This window comes from Epargyreus clarus, unplaced genomic scaffold, assembly GCF_041222505.1.
Source record: "Epargyreus clarus isolate Ecla_fem2 unplaced genomic scaffold, WU_Ecla_fem_2.2 ptg000025l, whole genome shotgun sequence".
In the NCBI taxonomy this organism is placed as follows: Eukaryota; Metazoa; Arthropoda; class Insecta; order Lepidoptera; family Hesperiidae; genus Epargyreus; species Epargyreus clarus.
The window spans coordinates 40,539-61,137 of NW_027332232.1; the positions used below are offsets into that span (position 1 = coordinate 40,539).

Here is a 20,599-nt window from a genome sequence, read left to right on the forward strand (position 1 = left end):
TATAAAACTAAGCGAGCAGGGCGCGGCAGCGGCCTGCGAGCGGGCGGTTCCAATCAATGTAAATTCAGACCTTACCTTCATTCATGATCACGTTTATACAATTTTATATTGTATTAATATAAATGTTAGTATGTCATCACTAAAAAGGGTGAAAAAAAATTTTTAACAAATAAATACAACCGACTTCTATGTCACTACAAAGTAAAAAATAATTGAAATAAATGTTGGTTTTGTACATACTTCTGAAGTCGGCGCTCATATTAGACACGCTGTTTACATCGTTATCCAACGAAATATATTGAGCGCCGACTTCAGAAATATGTACAAAACCAAGATTTATTTCAATTATTTTTTACTTTGTAGTGACAGAGTAGTCGGTTGTATTTTTTTGTTAAAAAATTTTTAGATGGTTTGTTTTATTTATAGTGATTATTTTTTTTATTCCCTTTTTTTGTATATATAAATACTTATAAATAAATATAAATACAATTATTTATATCAATATATTTCACGCTTTCACATGTCTTTTTATAAAGACAGAACGATGCACAAGCCTAGTATTTCTTAATTTACCAGATCGTCTAGCTTTACTTAGACTTTGCTCCTATTGGTGATTGCGAGGTTCGGGAGGGAAAGTGAGGGCGAGGAGTGCAGGGCGAGGGAGCGCGGTGAGGGCGAAGGAGGAGAGAGCAGGCTGAGGGAGCGCGGTGGGAGCGCGGCAGCGCCGCGAGCGCAGCACAGCGTCGCGCACGCGGTCCCACACGAGCGGGTCGTCGGCGTGCACGTACGTCTTTGTGATTAGATACGCGCGCAGCTCCGGGTCTTCCTTCGCGGCACACAGCACGTCACCGCGCAGCAGCACGATCACGCGGTCCAGTGCGTGCGCCGCGCGGAATTCAATCCGGCCCCAGTTCGACTCGAGAAACTTCCGGGACATCACAACGATCGTGCGCCGCGATTCGCTCACCGAGCGAGTGATCTGCTCCGGGATCAGACCCCCGATCTCCCAGTCGCGGTAGTGTAGACACAGTCGCAGCGGTTGTCGCCCGCACTCGAGTTGCGGCACGAGCTCGTCCTGCACGAAGTCGTCATCGTGGTGCGAGAAGGACACGAACGCGTCGTACTTCTCCTCCAGCCCTTCGGGATCCGGATGTTGCTGGAACAGGAAGTCGAGCGCCTCGTACCTGCGGAGCACGAGACGGATCTCGGTGGTGTATCGGAATACGAGCATGCCCAGCGCGGCCAGTATCAACCCGAGCGCCACCATCGAGCTCCCGAGCACGATCGCGTTGCGCATCGTGCACAGTCGCTCCGCCGGTGTGCGCATCACACGATCACCGTTTTGACACTGTAGTTCCGCATGATCTCCCAGCTGTATCGAGTACAGCTCCAACGTCGCGATAGAGTCGTGATGATTGCAGTCGCATTCGAATCTATTTCCGACGAGGTGGACTTTAGCTTTCGCCTTAAGAAGAGAGGTCGGTGCGATAGTCAAGTTATTGTTGCTGAGATCAACGGTCAGATTGTCGAGGCGGCCGAGCGCCCGGGGCGCAACGGTCAGCCCGAGCCCGGAGAGATCGACGAAGCGGACCTCCGGCGGCAGCGCGGCGAGGTCGTCGGGGACGGTGTGGAGGCGCAGGTGCACGGCGGTGGCGTTCAGCGGCGCGAGCGGCGGCAACTCGCTCGGGGCCGCGGGGCAGTCCAGCTCGAGGCGCGCGGCGGCGGGGCGCAGCGCGCAGGCGCAGTGCGCGGGGCAGGGCGGCGTGTCCAGCGCGCAGGTGAGTACGTCGGCCGATACGGTGCTCAACCGCTTGCCGGAGAGCGATGCAGGAGAGCCACAGTGAGCATCATCTAAGTAGAAACGTTTCGCTACATTGGGCTCCTTGAGGGCTATCACAAAATCGTATAAGTTGCAGTCGCAGATGAACGTGTTGTTGATTAGTCGGTACGATGACTTCTTGGAATTTGCTTGATCATCTTCAGCAAGCGAGAACCTCGAGATGTTATTGTAACTCAAATCAACTATGCCATTCCACTTAAATGTTAGATCGGAATCCTGCAATTAAAAATAATTAATTATCATTTAATGTGTATTCTCGGGTACATTAAAATTAAGCCAATTTATCTACAGTGGGGAGCTCATGATGCTCATTGTAGTCGAGCGTCGTTAGGACTTATCGGATTTTGTACAATTAAGGTTAATCATTATGATCTTTTTGTAGATGGGGGAACATCTACAGGGTTTTAACCTCCTGAGTTCCAGAGCAACTATTTTGCGAGATTTTTATTGAAACTTTTATAGTGCATTTCTTTAGTAAGGCTTAACATCGAAAAAATAATTAAAAAAATATATTTTTCCGGAAAATCTGGATTTTCACTATGTCCTTTATAAAGAACAAGGGAATTTATTTTATATGTTTTCTGTAAAGTACAGAATAATATTTTGGTTTAAATTGTGTCAGTTAAATTAAATAAAGATACATTTAGGTTTGTATTCATTATTATTTATTATAATCTTTAAAATCAACGCAAAATATACATCTTTCTAAAAGTATTAAAAAAAGTGTTGATCAAAAAATTGGAAACACTCCCATTCATCACTTTTCTTCTGGATGTAAGCCAGTTGCATTAAATAATTAACTAACGTATTAAGCGTATCATGTATCCAGGTGTCTTGGAAGTTAGTTCCAGGACTAGAATAGGGTTACGGTATGCCCTGCCTGTCGTAAGGAGCGACAAAAAGAGTACTTTTGGGGTTGCGGTCGGCAAGAGTGGGAGTTCGAACCTTCCAGTAAGCGAGCCCGCGAAGGACGACGGTATGTGTGGTCGCATACCGTCGTGAACCAGGCAAAGCCTGATTTGGAGCGATTTTGGAGCGCTTGGAGGACTCCGTTTGTGTGCCGTTGGAGATCCCGTAGTTCTTCAACAAGTATTGAGGACGGTCAAACTCTTATTTAGTGCGGTAAAAATCCCAAATAACCTCTCTCCCAAGTTTCCCCCTCGTAAAGAAAGAAGAAGCGTTTTGGAACTTAGCATTATTCTGTCGATTTCTTATGGCAATCTGTCGACTAGTCTGTCTGTCGTTGTGTTATTCAACGCTGACCACGGCCACGGCCACGTCCACGACGAACGCGCTCTCGTAGTGAACCTCTTAATGGTGAGAAAGATGTTGCTGTCATTAAATCAGAGTTTTCCGATAGCACTGGAGATGGTATTGGCGGAGATGGTATTGGTATTGGCGGAGAGCCATTCACTTTTAAGATGGTTATTATCTTTAAAGGATAATTGCAGCGGAATAAATTCTGGAACTTCCCCGGAATTGTTACCAGATTAATCTAACTCTGACTTTTGTAAGGTTTGAAAGATTTCTGCCACCCGTAGTGTTAAAATCAAGAGAAAATCACACCATGTACTATATATAGTACAGCAGGATACAGATACAAATAAACATTAATACATTCTGTTGTACTTTATAAAGAACATAACAATGAAACGCGACGTCAGAAAGGTTTGTCATATTTTGAGTAAAAAATAATACACTAAACTGTGAGATTGAACTGTGAACATGTTAATTATAACATATCATTAAATATTTATTTCAGAAATAATGAGATAAATACATATTAACTTACTATTGCGTGGGCGCACGTCCCCCATCCGTCGTATTTAAAAAAAAAACAGATAAGTTAACATTTGACGTTTGAATTTTAAACATACCTCAAGAGGCCAATAGATGTCGTGGTGGTAATATTACAGTGTTTCAATTTAAAAAACGTACAAAATATTTTTTTTATTTCTTATGTACTATGAAAAGCACAAATGTGCCCAGGAGGTTAAAAGTGTAAAATATAGTCAACAAAAATACAAGAGTGCGTCAGATATTCAAAGGATAATAATTGAATCCAAACGAAGCTCCTATTATCCAAACGAAACTTACCAATAACTGCGTAATGGCGTTATGGGAAAGGTCGAGAGTTTTCAACTCCAAGAGGTGTTCGTAGGTCGCCAACTCCGCTCTCACCAGCGCGTTGTGCGCCAACAACAGCTGCTCCAAAGACCATACTGTTACGAATAGTTCTCTGCAATGCAATATATATCGATAACACTAAAATGAAGAATTTTAGGCAGGGCCCCCGACATAAGAGGGGCCCCGAAAAATGAAGATATTCGTTTACACGACATACTAAGATATCTGAAAAATGAAAATGAAAATGAAAAAATGATTTATTGATTCACAGATACATTACAAAACGTTGCCAGGGCCCCTGTACTGAGTACAACTCGTATTACTGGGTACCCCGCTCAAACCTCCTAGAATACAATTGAATCAACTTATAATATATTATGTAGAAAATAATAACAAAGTTTGATATATCCACCGTGCGTTTGTGATGTTTGAATGTGCGTGTGTGAGTGTATGTGGTGTGTGTGTGTGTGTGTGTGTGTGTGTGAGGATGTGTGTTTGAGTGATGTGTATTGTTGTGTATGGGTGTGTGTGTGTAAGATTGTGTAACGTTAACTAGTTTGTTGCCGTTTCTTATTAGTAGATAGTGATTATTTTATATCATTATACATATATAGTTAATAAATTAGATTTTCAGTTTCACTGTAATTTAAACTTAGTAGATATTTTGTTATATAGTGTCTTAATTTTATACGTGTCAGTGGGTAAACGTTGAGTCTGCTATTCAGAGAGTTATAAAGATGACTAGATTGGGATGTAAATTGTATATGCCTAAATTTAGTTTTCTTGTTTTGTGCGCTACAGATTGCGAATTTTCTACGTTTAGATGCAAGTTGAGGAGTATACGGTAATTGTTGATGTGTTTTCATAATACAATTTAAAATATACATTTGGCGTGTCGTAAGCAGTTCTAGCGAGTTATAAAGTTCAAACGTCGGGTAACGAATGGGTTTGAAAAACATTACTTTTAGTAGTGCTCTTTGAGCTCTTTCAAGAATAATTAGGTGTGATTTAGCTGCTCCACCCCACACCGGTATACCATAGCTTATTATTGATTGTGCTAACGCTTTGTAAGTCATGATGAGGATATCTTTGCTGGCCACATGCCTAAGCTTTTTGAAAATCCAGATCAGCTTTCTAATTCTGTCAGCAATACTGTTAATGTGAATATTCCAGGTGAGGTGTTGGTCTATAAAGACTCCGAGGTATTTTATATTATTAGATTGTGTTAGTTCATTACATAGGCAGGTATTAGAAGTTGGGTTTAAGCAACTGTGTGCAACTAAAGAAAAGTTAGAAGGTGGCAAAGATGTTTTACGTATGGAGAATGGAACGAACTTAGTTTTGCTAATGTTTAGCGTTAGAAGGTTGCCTCTTAACCAACTAGAGATATAATGCATTCCAGATTCGGCGAGAACCTTAATATTTTCCCAAGAATTTGCGTTAAAAACAAGTGCAGTGTCATCAGCATAGGTGAAAATTTTGCAATTTGGGAGGTTAAAGTTACAGAGCTCATTTACGTATATGAGAAATAAGGTAGGGCCTAAAACACTACCTTGAGGAATGCCATAGGAGATATTCGTCGGGCTACTTATAATTTGGCCAAGTTTTAATTGATCGAAGATATCTGAATGCAAATGTTTTCCTTACATTATTTCAAAGGACCAGAATTCCGGTGTGCGGGGGGGCCCGTATTCCTTACGACGGCCCTGATCTAAGAATCGCGCAAACCGTCGCAGGAGTCTTATGCGAAGAATAGAATTATTACGTGACAGTAGGATGATATCATTAAGATTAGGAAACATGGTATATCTTGATAATTGATATAAGTATACAATCGATATATTTGGATGCTGATAACTGAAACTCTGACCTCCGAATTGAGACATCCAACTTGTAGCCACTTCTTTTTTTTTGCGGAGAAATCCTTATGGATTCCCTTACGCCCGGGGGAGCGAAAGGGATATGTCGGACTCTTACCGACTAAAACTCTGCGGCGTTCCTCTGGACGCTCGATGCCGGGTCACGAGAAGCGTTAGCATTACATTCGCGGCCCGGCAACGTCGGCCGGCGCTGATGTTAACGCCAGCCACGTCCCGACAGAGAGGGTAGGCCCCTCTCACTGGTGTCCCTCATGAGATGAGCGTGCAAAACGCACACACGACACCTCGAGCCCTAAAACTGGAGTTGGATTAACTTGTAACCACTAGGCTAACTGCTTTTATTTATATTTATTTATTTTATTTATATTTATTTGGAAATTTATGAATGAATAAGGAAAACCATAGCTGAAGTTGATACTCACGGTTCCAGCTGTTTTAGGTTGTTACGAGTTAAGTTAAGCTTATGAAGACTTTCCATTGACTTGAATATATTGTTCGGCAAGTACTCGATGGCATTTTCACTCAGATCGAGCTCGTCCAGGTCCGACACCACTGCGAATAGGTTGTGGGGTAACGTGCACAAATGGTTCTGTGCTAGACTGAGGATCTGCAAGTCTGCCTGCTCGGCGAGCAGCTCGCCGGGCAACTCTGTCAGCTGGTTGTCCTTCAGCGACATAACGACGAGCGATCGTGAGCCGCGCACCAGGTCCGCCGGCACCGACCTCGCGCCGCACGATTCTATCCTCAGTTCAATGAGGTTGGAGAATTCCGAGAAAGTACCGGCTTCAAGACCAAGTTCTGACATGTTTTCGTTGCTGATCTTTACCTGGAAAATTTTCAATAAGCTTGTAAAAACTATTTGATGATCGTGCTCCCAACCAAGGGCATTCAAAGGAACACCTTGCGGTTTTAGCCGACAGGAGTCTGACATATCCCTCCGCTGGCCCACATTTGAGAGGAACCCATGCAAGGTTTCCCCAGGAAAAAGATATGGTGGGCTGTGAATGGTTGCGGTTCTCGTGCCCCGCAATGACCCGTGGCCAGAGGAACTCCGCGAAGTCAATAACAGTCCGACATACCTTATGTATGATTTTCGTTTCCCCGGGCGGAAGGGGATCCATGACGATTCCTCCGCGTGAAATAAGCTTAGTGTATATCGCTTTCACTGTCCCTGTAGTACCGGAACCAGAATAGGGCTACGGTATCCCCTGCCTGTCGTAAGAGGCGACTAAAAGGGGCTTCCGAGGTTGCGGGCGACAAGACTGAAAGCTCAAACCGTTCAGTAAGCGACCCCGGAAAGGACAGCGGTTTGTGTAGTCGCATATCGCTGTAATCGCTCCCCCCAGGGTAGAGCCCGATAGAAGGGCATCGCGTTAGGAGGACTCCGGTTGTGTTCCGTTGGAGATCCCGGAGTTCTCCACCAAACGCTGAGGACGGCCACCGGGGGGGTTTTAGTGCGGTAAAAATCCCACATAACCCGGCGTCACTCCCATGGCGTCGGGTACCTTTTGAAGGTTTCCCCCTCGTCAAAAAAGAAGGTATATCGCTTTCATAATATTTTATTTCAATCCGCATTTTTAGGCGACGTTTGACAGTACGCGAAGTGCTCACCATCTCTAGCTGCTTCAGGTGTCGCAAGGCCTTGCGTGATAAGCACTGCAGGTGGGGGTCCGATATTTCTAGTCTTTGAAGCCGTCGCGTTGGGCGCAGCAACGTTGGGGGCAGAGACTTCATTGCTTTGGTATTCAGATATAGATCAAATAGGTTGGTCAAATCTGCCAATAATAATGTATAGTTAAGTAATATTATATAACTCATGATAAGTAAAATAAATCCGTACAAACATTGTTTACAACATTCTCAATATTTTAATGACATTAGTTATGAAACAAGTTATGGGAGCTGGGCGTCGAGGAAATAATTGCAGTCTATTTCGCGAACAAATTAAATTTTTATTTAAATTTAACACAAATTTTACACAAGTTTTAACAAAAATGAAATTAAAAAAATAAATTGATGGGATAGGTCGAGTCACTTTCCGCGATGGAGGTGAACTGATTCCATGGTGGACGGCCACCTGTACGTGGGACGGCCACCCGCGCGTGGGACGGCCACCTGCGCGCCTCGTCAGCGTTGGCCGTTCCGCGAAGGCCCGATGCAGCGCAAGCACGATGCAGCGTGAGAACGGTGTAGGGCTGGCGCGATGCAGCCTTAACGTGTAGGGCTGTCGCTTACACGTAACTTCTCCCGCCCCAGCTGAGCAACTATTTGCCTACGTTTAGTGCAAATATTGCGGCCTTCTTGTCCTCTCGTGTAGCTGTCGACGAGTGATGCTCACTTGAGGTTGCACACGGTTGAAGAGATATTTCAACATTCGATTTTGATATGTCTTCTGATTTTTTATTTCGCCGGTATCGCCTTATGTACGCAATAGCGAGAGCAATTGTACCCAGTAGGATTAACAGGTACAGAGGAAGAGTAGTATGGTAAGTACTCATCGAAGTGGCGTCGGTTACTTTTGGTGAAGTTTCCATTGATATTTGGTCTTCAATGACATGTAGTTTATTAAGATCTATTGCAGTTATGTTGAAATGAGCTTTTCGATTCCTTGAAGATGACAAGGCTAATAATTCAGAATTTGTGAATGTAAGTATTTCGAAATGCTGTCCACGGAGTTTATCGTTGACGTTGGTGATAGTGAATTCTGTTGTTCTGATGCTGCAGGTTCTCGGTATAGTAGCAAGGAAACTACCCTCGATGATTTGATGGCGTTCCTGTCCACATAGCGTTTGTACTTTCGTGGGGGTTTGAAAAGATAGTATATAGTGTTGATCGTCAAGCTCCAGTAGAGCCTCCTGAGACAGAAAAATAGGCGTGGGGTGACACGTTTCATCTATTTTCTGTAAATGAATTAGTGTGCTGATGCAGTCCTGAGATGTTCTGGTTTGATAGCTCATTTGTTGCTTGCATATGAATATGGTGTCGACCTTCGGGCATTCTGCCTCCATGTATGCATATTCCTTGGAGTTGGTTGCAACAAAAGGAGATGGGGGAATTATAACTTCATGGTGCTTATTAGGAACTGGACACAAACGGTAAAGGTCATAAGTTGATGGAGATACAATGGGAAATTTAAGAACAATAATGAGTTTATTGTCTACGAAATAACATCCTAACCTAATTAAATCATAGTAGAGTCGAGCATCAACTAAATTAATAATCTGATCTTGGTTATATATATCTTTCAATCTGCTTAACATATCAATTACATTACTAGTACTTAAAACAGAATGATGTACGGTACTTGTACGGCTAAACGCTAAAATATTTTCTATTCTATCTATCTCTAATCGCAAATCTTGAATATTTTCAGCTATAAGTGTTAATATTTGCGACAATTGGACATAACGGGTAAGCTGTATAGTATTATTACTTGTAGTATTAATATAGCGTGTCAAAGCTTTTTCTAACTTAACTTGATTGCTACTTAAATTACTTAATATTTCTGTTTGATGGAAAGACATCTGCTTATATAAACTTATGTGATTATTTAAACTATTAGCTAAATCTACATCATTCTTCTGTAAGATATGAAACATTTGTTCATACTGTAAAGCATCATTATAATCGAGGTTTCCCGTAATACTTTTAATTATGGATCCCAATGGATTGATTAAACCACGCTTGGTTCTTTTTGTTGGCAGAAAAGTATCTAATTGAGAATTTATTTCCTTAATTTTGTCAGACAAGTGTATGATTTGATATTTAAAAAGAGCGAAGCCTCTAGTAGTTAAGTTATTTGTGACATCAGTTAACTGAGTTTTAGTCAAATCTAATTGCTTCTGAATTTCATCAAAATTAATATCATGTAAAAAGGTGTGATAATGTGAGGTTATTTTTGCAGGTCCGAGTTTGAAAGGAAGAATGCCAGGACCATCATTTAAACTGTCAAGTCGAATGTCTTGTGCTTGGGCCAGGTGTATCAGGATCACCAGACATCTGTAGCAATCCAGACGTTTTGCGTTTACGTTTCAGTCTATTTTTAGCTACGGGTGTGCGCTTCTTTGAAGTGTATATGTATATGTACAGGTAAGTTTGAAATAACTCTATCATGTATGTAACGCGGTGCAATTTCGTGTCTTGTAGCTACCGGGTTCCTAATGTAAACTTCTTGTCCTTCTTCATAATCTATCTGTGGTTCTCTACGTGCATTCTGTTGAGACATAAGTGTGTTACGTTCAGTCTGTGAAATGTCGTGAATAATTTTATATACTAAATCCATTTTATGACGATGGTCTTGAATGTATTGTTGCATTAGTCGTTCATTTAAGTTTAAGTCAGTAGGGTCACGCGGATCGAAATGTCCAGATATTAAGTCAAAGGGTCTGCATTTTGTTAAACTATGTACGGAACTATTGTAGGCAATTATAGCATAATTCATTAAAGTAGAAGTGGATTCATTTTTATACTGTAGTTTTAATAACCTTAAGTGTTCGAGTATGGTGCTATGAAGACGTTCAATCATTCCGTTTTCATTAGGAGAATAAGGTGCAGTAGTGTGATGGTGTACATTATGTAACAGAAGAAATTCTCTAAATACCTGATTAGTAAATTCTGTTCCTTGGTCAGTAGTTAAATTAATTGGAAATCCATGATGAGTGCACAAGGTAAGAAAAGCTTTTACTATATTTGGGGCTGTACAATCAGATATTTTGTATATTTGAGCGTATTTAGAAAATGCGTCTATTACAGTTAAGTACTTTTCTTGATTAATTGTTAATACATCTGCATGTACCATTTCAAAAGGTTTACTAGGAGGTGGCACAATTTTAAATTCTGGACGAATTGGATGACGGTCGTATTTAGCTCTACTACATGTAGTACATGAATTTATAAATTTACTTATAGATTCTTTTAACTTAGGCCAAAAGTATCTATGATAAAGGGATAAATAGGTTTCTGTGATACCACGATGGTTCGTTTTACCTTCGTGATACTTGCGTATAATATCTTGTTGCTCAAAATAGCTGCTGACATTTTCTAATTCATGCTTAACTAGGACTAATCTTATTGATGAATTTTTAAAGAATTCTTGCAAAATTGGTACAACTGTAAGCATTTTTTCAGGCGGATTTACAAGAAGAGCAGTTAGAATCTTTGGGTCGATGAAATTTTTTACTGTATTTATTAAATCTTGTTGAAAATTATTAGCTGAAATATCTGTAACTACTTTTTCATACGTGTTGAAAGGTGTTGTGACTTTTGGTTTACGGTTAGATGGATGCTCACAAATATTAAGAATTAACTGTTTATGATATTTATTCAAAGGGTCATTGACAATAGGTATTTCAAGTACAGGATCTTCATTACTGGTATGCATGGTTTCACTACGTGATCTGACAGTTTCAACGTCATTCGCAGGTATTAATTCGTCAGTAATAGAAAAACGAGAGTTTGCTGTTACTGTGGAACATGGACTACTTAAGGGTTCTATGTTTGGTGCTGTGTCAGTCGACGATTGGCTTATAAAGGGTCTATCATCTGGAGCGGTAACAGTTGATGATGAACAAGTTGAGATATTAACAGCTATTGAGTTTAAATCTTCATTATGAATTTCAACTCTAGAAAGAGCGTCTGCATTAATATTAAGTCTCCCTTTTTTGTAAATTACTGTAAAGTCATATTCGGCTAATTTTAATTTCCATCTTGTCAACCTACAATTCGATTCTTTTAAGTTCATGAGCCATTGCAAGGGCTTATGGTCTGTAAAGATTTTAAACTTTCGGCCAAACAGATATGCTCTAAAATATTTAGTCGCCCACACAATTGCTAGCAATTCTTTTTCAATTGTAGAATAATTTAATTCACTGTCATTAAGAGTCCTGGATGCGTACGCTACTGGTCGGTCACTACCTATAGGTCCTTGTGATAAAATAGCTCCAAGTGCAAAGTTTGATGCGTCTGTGGTCAAATTAAACTCCTTAGTGAAATCAGGGTATTGTAATATCGGATCGTTTGTCAGTAGTGTTTTACAGTGATTAAAACATTCAATGTATTCTTCAGACAAGGTTATTTTTGCACCTTTTTTTAAACAGCTAGTTAGTGGTTTGGTCAGTCTTGCAAAGTTAGGTATGAAACGTCTGTAATAACCTAGCAAGCCTAAAAATCCTTTAATTTGTTTTGTAGTTTTGGGAATTGGATACTTTGAAATAGCACTAATTTTGTCAGGGTTTGGCTTTACTCCGTCAGATGTTATAATATGTCCCAAATACGGTGTTTCATGTTTCAGAAACTCGGATTTGTCCATTTGAATCTTAAAATTGGATTGACGAAGTCGGTCAAAAACTTTACGTAAATTAACTATATGTTCTTGTAGTGAGGTGGAAAATACAAGTATATCGTCTAAGTAAACTACGCAAATTTCATTCTGTAAGCCTTGTAAAACGTTGTCTATGACTCTCTGAAAGGTTGATGGGGCATTTTTAAGACCCATGGGCATTCTTAAAAATTCAAAGTGTCCGGGAGCAAAGTCAACACTAAATGCAGTTTTATGTATGTCATCAGGGTGAGTCTCCACTTGATAAAAACCACTAGCTAGGTCCAAAGTCGAAAAGTATTGGCATTTACCTAATTTGTCAAGTATGTCGTTAATATTAGGGATGGGGTATTTGTCATCAATAGTCTTTTCATTCAGTCGTCTAAAATCAACCACAAGTCTCCACTTAGTCTTACCCGAAGCATCTGCCTTTTTGGGTACAATCCAGATGGGTGCACTCCACGCAGAACTAGATGGTCTGATAATTCCCTGATCAATCATACTTTTTATTTGAGCCCGTACTTCATTTCTATGCACATGAGGGTATTTATATGTCTTACAATGAACAGGAAATTCATCGGTAGTTTTTATACGGTGTTTGATATTATTGGTGAATGTAAGTGGCTCGTTTTCTACATAAAAAACATCGGCATATTTTTTGCATAAGGCAAATAAATTTGCACTTTCTTCCTTATTTAAATGATCAGTTCGTAATCTGGATAAAATTTTTTGAGTGCGATCTAAATTTTTATTTTTATTAAAAAAATCATAGGCCGAAACTGATTGTTCACTGAATAAACTTGCAGAAATTGGTTGGATCAATGTGAAAATCACATCATTTTTAGAAGGGTTAGAAACTTCTACATAGGCTTGGCTATTTTCAGAAATAGTCAAACAATCACCAATACTACATTCACAAATGGTCTGTCTATCTATAATAATTTCACCGTTAGCTATAGTAGTTGGCACTTTAATAATTTTGCTAGATTGTGCTGGTATTATCACCTCTATTAAATTTACACTGCCAGATTCAAACATATGGATTTTATTTTTTGCAAACTGTGTGTTAAGTATGCGAGAGCCTAAATCAATTTTTGCTTGCCACTGCTCTAATAAATCACAACCTATTAAACCGTCGAAATAATTGTGAAACCTATAAATGTAAAGCTTTACGGGGTTATTGTCATTAATTTCAGAAAAACATGGTATTTCTATGGAATAGTCATTTCTAGTAGAAGCATGAATATTTGTCACAATAAAAGGGTCGTAATATAATGGTAAATCCGAATAGTATCTTTCTATAGCTTCTGGATTGATAAAGGATTGATTTGCTCCTGTATCTATTAATAATTTCAGAGGTGGGTTATGAATTTGAATGTATGGAAGCTGTCTTTTATTTTGTAAATTTAATTCTATCTTGGGACACTTGAAATTTGAGCTGACAAAAAATTTTCGTCCGTTTGTTCGTCAGTCTGTTCAATAAATTGTTGGTCATTTATGTAACCGTTTCCCACTAAGTGTTCAACTACGTTAGATGGGGTGTCATAGCTCATGTCATAGTTATCGACGAAGTTATGGTCAATGTCATCACAGTTATCATACTCATTAGTATTAATTTCTTGGTAATAATTTGGAGAACGGTACTGACCTTGTCGGCTCCAGTCAGGTTTCATTGAAGTCGGTGGCAATGTACGGGCTTTGGGGTGGCTAATGCCACTCATAGGCTGTCCGTGCATTTGATTACTGACCTGGCGTTGGTGCTGTGTGGGGTGAGTTTCCCTAAGTGGTATCCTAAAACCAGTGCTCATATTCGATCGTGGTAGAGCCCTAAACATTTGCTGGGTTTTTGATGGACCTTGATAAGGCTTATTTAAGTGTGGCAACATCTGAGAATTATTCATGCGTGACTGCTGGCTAATTTGCTTATTAAAGAAAGGATTAAAATTGTTAGTTCTGAATGATGGTGTCTGTTGTGTAAGTTTTCGTGAATAAGAATTTCTATTTTGCATGTAAATAATATTTAATTCCTCCTGAGCAAACTCCAAGGCCTTTTCAAGCGTTGGAGGCCTCATACAACGTATGCGTGAGCCTAATGGTTCACGTAAGCCTTTAAGGAAAGTCTGTAAAGCTAATTTTTTATATAAGGTCCGTTTAGCTTCAACGGTAGTGGAAATATCATCATGTAACTCAACATATGTCATTATTGTACCGAGTAAATTCTGAATTCGTTCATAAAAAATGTGGGGTGTGTCATTACCTTGAGATAACATAGATAAATCGCTATACAATGAAGATTCATCACGATGATCTGAAAAGGTATTAATAAGAGCTGCGCGGATTCCATTCCAATCCGATGGGATGCCATTCGTAGCTAAGGTTCTAGCCGCGGGTCCCTTAATTTTATTTAAAATTCCATTTATCACTGCATAATTATTTAACTCATTTCCAGATGCCGGATCGACATATGCTAATACAATTTGATCACATATGTTTAAAAATCTAATTAAAACATTTGAATTTCCATCAAACTCAGGGACTAATCTTAAAGCATTAAAAATTTTATCGGTTTTGTCTGACAAAGAAGCAGAAATTGCCGTTCCACTTACACTTGGCATTGAATTTTCTGTCATATTTAATGATTCTTCTATGACAAATAAATCTAAATTACGATTACGGTCTCGTATAGATCTACGAATTTCCTGACGAGAACTGGGTGAACTACCCTTATTTGCTCGTAATAAAAAAATCTTGAAAGATTTTATGTCACTGTTCACTCAAATTTTCAATAAAATTATATTTATAGGGATAGGAAGGACATATATTGTATAGGAGCTGCAACCAATAGGTACATACTTAATATCTACTTATTACTCACAGAAGTAGCTTCATCTCGTATTTGCACATCGATTTTTGGATGTAGCGAGCTGAGCAGGGTTCCCCGACGTCCGGATCTCGTTCAATGGTTCGGTTTCCCGTTTAATAGCGATAGTCCGAAACACGCACAAACCGGGAACTTTCGATTGCGCCAGTTATGGGTTCTGCGCCACTTATGGGTTCCTCGTTTAATTGCGATAGTCCGAAACACGCACAAACCGGGAACTTTCGACTGCGCCAGTTATGGGAGCTGGGCGTCGAGGAAATAATTGCAGTCTATTTCGCGAACAAATTAAATTTTTATTTAAATTTAACACAAATTTTACACAAGTTTTAACAAAAATGAAATTAAAAAAATAAATTGATGGGATAGGTCGAGTCACTTTCCGCGATGGAGGTGAACTGATTCCATGGTGGACGGCCACCTGTACGTGGGACGGCCACCCGCGCGTGGGACGGCCACCTGCGCGCCTCGTCAGCGTTGGCCGTTCCGCGAAGGCCCGATGCAGCGCAAGCACGATGCAGCGTGAGAACGGTGTAGGGCTGGCGCGATGCAGCCTTAACGTGTAGGGCTGTCGCTTACACGTAACTAACAGATATCCTCAGAAACGTTTATTATTTACTTGAAGAAATTATTCGCTATGTACTTATATAGCATAGAACACAAATTGCGCAAAATTATAAAGTTAACTATGTATTACTTTTGAATGCCTCCTCATTTATATGTTTGATTGTGTGTCCTCCCAGGATAAGTTTTTCTAGGTTTGGCAATCCACTGAACGCTCCTGCGGGCACCTCGGACAAGCCAGTTAAGTTGAGCGTGGACAGGTGTTCTAGCGCAGGTGACCAGCGCTCCTTCCGCGTCCTGGTCGTGCTGAGCCTCGCCAGCGGCGGCAGAACACTAAACGCAGCATGCGGCGCGACGGTTCCGTTCTCAGCTGCAAATATTCGAAGATTTTATTAAAAAGAAGTGGCTGAGCACGCTATTTATATAAAGATTGTATAATGACTTATATTTGTTTATAATACAAATAATTCGCAAATCACGCAGAAGACACTTAATAGATTTCGTTAATTTCTACGGTTCTGTATGCAAAGCGGAGGTAATAGATACGGTTCTGTATCTATTACCTCCACTTTCTTCCCGTATGTTACAGGGCTCTATCTCCGAAACCGTAATAGACCGATACATGTACGCGATAATTTTATAGCGTATACATAACGGTGGCCGCTATAAAAAAAAAAAAATAATTGAAAAAAATCTTCAATTGAACAGTAATAGGTAGACCGTTAACATTATTACAATGAATATACTCTTATGGCTGCTATGACAACATGTGTTTAAAATAAATAAAAATGTCGTCGGAACCCCGTCTTCGAATGTGCGAATTCCACTCACATTTGGCCACACTTTTTAGTTTTATTTTTGAGACACTTGGTCCCAATCTAAAAACCTTGATCTTCTCGAAGTGTGGAGTGTCATACATTGGAGAGGTCTATTGAAATGGTGAAACCTTTGTGCGAGATAATCAGTGAGTGGAGCTCAAGGCCGTCGAGGTGTCTGGGGCGCAGCTCGGGCACGTCTTCCAGCAGCAGGGTGTTGACGTCCCAGTCCGACGTGCGTATGCAGCTCAGCGGCTCGTGCAGTGCACAACGTCGCACGGTCAGCTCCGGCCACTTCCTCAAACTAAACCCCTTCTGTCGCAGCTTCGCGGTCACCGTGTTCAGCTCGCGGCACAGGAACCGTCCCACACGGCCATTAGCGTCCCGCTGTATCAAATGATAACATCAAAATGAATATTTCTTTATTTATTCCCAAAGTCCATCGAGCAATTTTTGGTCCTCAGCATGCGAAGTCAGAAGACGCAATTTACGTTTTGGATGTCAAACGGGGACAGTGTGGAAATAAATCCTAGTTGGTGGGATCGAAACTCTTGTCCCTCAGCCGCCAGTTTGAAAAAGGGATATTGTTCACACTTTATTCATTTAAATAACGAGGTATGGCGCGGCGCATCTGTGGCGTATCTCAACTAATCTTATCTGGGGTCGATTCCAGGTGTCCATAGGCGGCAGTAGCCACTGACCATCAGGTAGACTACATGCTCGACTGCTAATGTATATTATAAAAAAAAAATATTAAAAGTTATCGATTTATCAAAAACTTCTTTTTTACATCTCTATTAGACCATATTATATCCCTACAAGAGCCCCAGACTAAGCTGGAACCTCCGAAAAGCCGATCTCCTTAACCACACCCTTCAAATACGAACACAGCCGCGCTTAACACTGTTGCTATAAGACAGGAATAGATATGGCGCTGGTGCCGCCAGAATCGAACCACAGCGGGTTCTACATAGTTGTACAACCTTCAGAGTGATGCAACCTCATTCTCCATAACCGAGCTGTAACGCACCTCGCACTCGATATAGAAGTAAAAATTGTTGTCGGAGGTGATGGTGAGGCGGCCGGCAGGCAGCGAGCAGCGCACGCGCGTCTCCTCCGCAGACGACTTGAACATGCATCCGACCTTCGCCGGGTCGCTGAGGATCAACAGCGGGATTAGTGGAATTAGTGGCATTTATGTACTGTATATTATTTATCGATTTTTCTATTCTATGGTACTGTACTTACTTTCTTTCTTTCTTTGTTTTTTGTTTTCTCATGGACATTGTTTTAATTATTATTACCTTGGTTTTGAATTTTACGATCAGTTTTTATTATTATTATTTTAATGTATTTATGTTAAAAATGCAAATTGTAATTTTTATCAATCATTGTTCATTAGTGTAATTGGAGTAATCCGTACTAATTGACTAAATAAATAAATAAATAAATAGTGGCGAGAAATAGTACGGAAGTAACACACAAGTATTACTAAGGTTCCGCTATCGTCACAGAGCTCTGTCCCTTAAACCGTAACAGATAGATACTAATTGTTATAAAGATACGATACATATATAATGGTGGCCGCTACAACAACAAATATTAAAAATGGAAAAGCTTGAAAATAACTGGGGTCGCCATAGAAAAACCCGCTATGTTTCGGCGTTTTTAGCTATCTCCATTGAATCGAAATAGGTAAACAGTTTAAATTTCCAGAATGCATTAGAAACCATAGAAGTAGGCTGTAATGATAACAAAGATTAAAATAATGAACATTTGGCCAGTGGCGGACTATGATTGTCGAAGGCTGGGGGCGAACAGTTGAATGGAGGCCCCCAGTGTGAAAAGTTGATTAGATTTTTTAAAAACTACAGATGTGTCACAATACGTATGATTTCGACAACGCCATTTTGCTGATTCACATATCGCAGATTGTTTAGTTGTGTGACCTCTTTTTAGCTAGTTTGTTTTAGCAACTGTGTTTGGGGGGCCCCCAGGGCTGGGGCCCCTGAACAGGCAGCCACTTCCGCCCCAACTTAGTCCGCTAGAACATTAGGTTGTACGAAATCCTTCGCGTGTGATTTCGCCTCGCCCTTGGCCAATTATTTTATAATATAGAAGTAACAAAAAAAAAGTGATAGCCTAGTGGTTAAGAAACTCGGCCGCTTGATCGAGGGGTCCAAGGTTCAAATCCCAGGTACACATCTCTGATTTTTCAAATTATGTGCGTATTAAAAATTAATTGTCACTTGCTTAAACGGTGAACGAAAACATCGCGAGGAAACCTGCATACGTGAGAAATATTAAAAAAAAAAACAAAGTTTTCCAAGGTATGTGAAGTCTACCAATACGCACTTGGCCAGCGCGGTGGACTATGGCCTAATCCTTCTCATTCTGAGAGGAGACCCGTGCCCAGCAGTGGGGCATTAAAAGGGTGGATGATGAAGATGATGATGATGATAGAAGTAACAAACACACATGCAATCCAGGTGGATGACCATGATAAATGACCATTGCCGCCCTGAGGTAAATAGAAATCATCATCATCCCATCCATCATCATCTATTGAATCGACCCATTACTATCCTTCACCATACCCAGACTTACGAATTGAACTTACGCGGTTATCACTCAGTCTCATATATCGCGTAAGCTTAGGATATTATTGTACTGCAACAATCTTACCGATGTTGTGTTTGCTCGGTGACCGCCTGCCCCAGCGTGACCGCTTGCAGCGCGCACAGCGCTAGCGCCAGCGTCGGCAGCCAACACCGCATGTTGCTGTCGCTGCCACTTCGGTTTGCTTCACGTCGCTTCACTCTACTTCACTGCGCTTCTCACCTCTCCTCCCTGGTCAGCACTGCAAGTCCGATTCCGCTAAGGAACTATCCTAAAGTTCATGTGCGACGATAGCCTCGCGTTAATAATTTGCTATAAATAAATAATGATGTCATCATTTGCTGTAAATAAATAAAACCGATGCGACAACCTGTTTAGGCAACATTTACCTGTTGACTATGTGTATTATATACGGAAAATGTTGTGCAAAATCAATATTTTTTTTGTTACAAATTATTTGCATCAAATTGTTTTTCGTACTAAATATTGTTTTGTAATTAATCTTTTTTAATCGATATGCTTATAAAAATTTTAAAGTTTCAGTATCTACTTTATACAATATTGTACATATAATGTTTTATAAATTTGAATTATGAAATAAAATATACCAATTACTTAGGTGATTTTAAGAAATAAACAATACTTAAAAATGGAGTTTAATAGTATTTAATGCTACCTAATTGGCTATATCCCGATTATCGCGTAAAACTCAAGTGGCTCCCAATCCGACTTCGCCGGAATATGCATATTCTCTCTGCATTATACTGCGTGCTGTTTAGCCCCATCACTCCTTCTTATTTAAAAGACCGTTTTCAGTATCTTTACCTTACTCATGACCACTGTCTTCGCTCCTCTATTAATCTCTCTGTCCAAACTCCCACTCATACTACGTCCTTCTACAAAAACTCCTTTTCCTCTGTTGCTGTTTGCCTGTGGAATAAATTACCTTTATCCATACGCCGCGCTAAATCGCTTGACGAATTTAAAAATAAACTGAGGAAACTTTATTTATAAATTTGTTTTTTTCCTCCGCTGCTCTCGTCATTTCTACTAATTTTATTCATTTTCTTAATTATTATTATTATTATATCTTTTTTTATTCTGTCTATTATTATTGCTATTTTATCTGATGTGCTTTTGTTCTTTCTTTTTTGTTTTCTTGTCTTTCATATTTTATCGGATTCCTACATCTTATGTTATTATTTTACTGTAATTCTATTCCTTGTAGTCTGCTCCACCTCTAACTTCGCACACCCTATCCTACTTTCCTTATTGTCCTTTTCTCTTTTCCATGCATAGGTTGTCTGGAAGAGATCGCTGCTTAGCGATAAGGCCGCCTATTGCATACTGTTTTAACCTTAATAAACACTACTGTTAAATTCTACTGTAAGTCTGCAATAAATTGCATTCTATTCTATATTCATATATTTTTTTGTTTATACAATGAATTTATAAACAATATAAATTTAATAATAAGTATTCAAGTTTTGTTCCAGATGCCCTTAAATGACACGGATACATAATAAGGATCGTCCTCCTGTTATCGTCGTTAATAAGAAG

The 20,599-nt window shown here is 40.0% G+C and overlaps 1 protein-coding gene across 1 annotated transcript; it reads right to left on the reverse strand.

Annotated features, from left to right (window-relative positions):
- Nucleotides 1-332: 332 nt before the first annotated feature.
- LOC140752724 (uncharacterized) lies at nucleotides 333-19,510 on the reverse strand. Its single transcript, XM_073087057.1, has 8 exons — nucleotides 19,106-19,510; nucleotides 17,451-17,577; nucleotides 16,552-16,807; nucleotides 15,739-15,975; nucleotides 7,459-7,622; nucleotides 6,270-6,673; nucleotides 3,938-4,079; nucleotides 333-2,056 (listed from the first exon to the last, which is right to left on the reverse strand). The coding sequence occupies exons 1-8, from the start codon at nucleotides 19,195-19,197 to the stop codon at nucleotides 605-607; spliced, it is 2,874 nt and encodes a 957-aa protein (XP_072943158.1). The 5' UTR covers nucleotides 19,198-19,510; the 3' UTR covers nucleotides 333-604.
- Nucleotides 19,511-20,599: the final 1,089 nt, after the last annotated feature.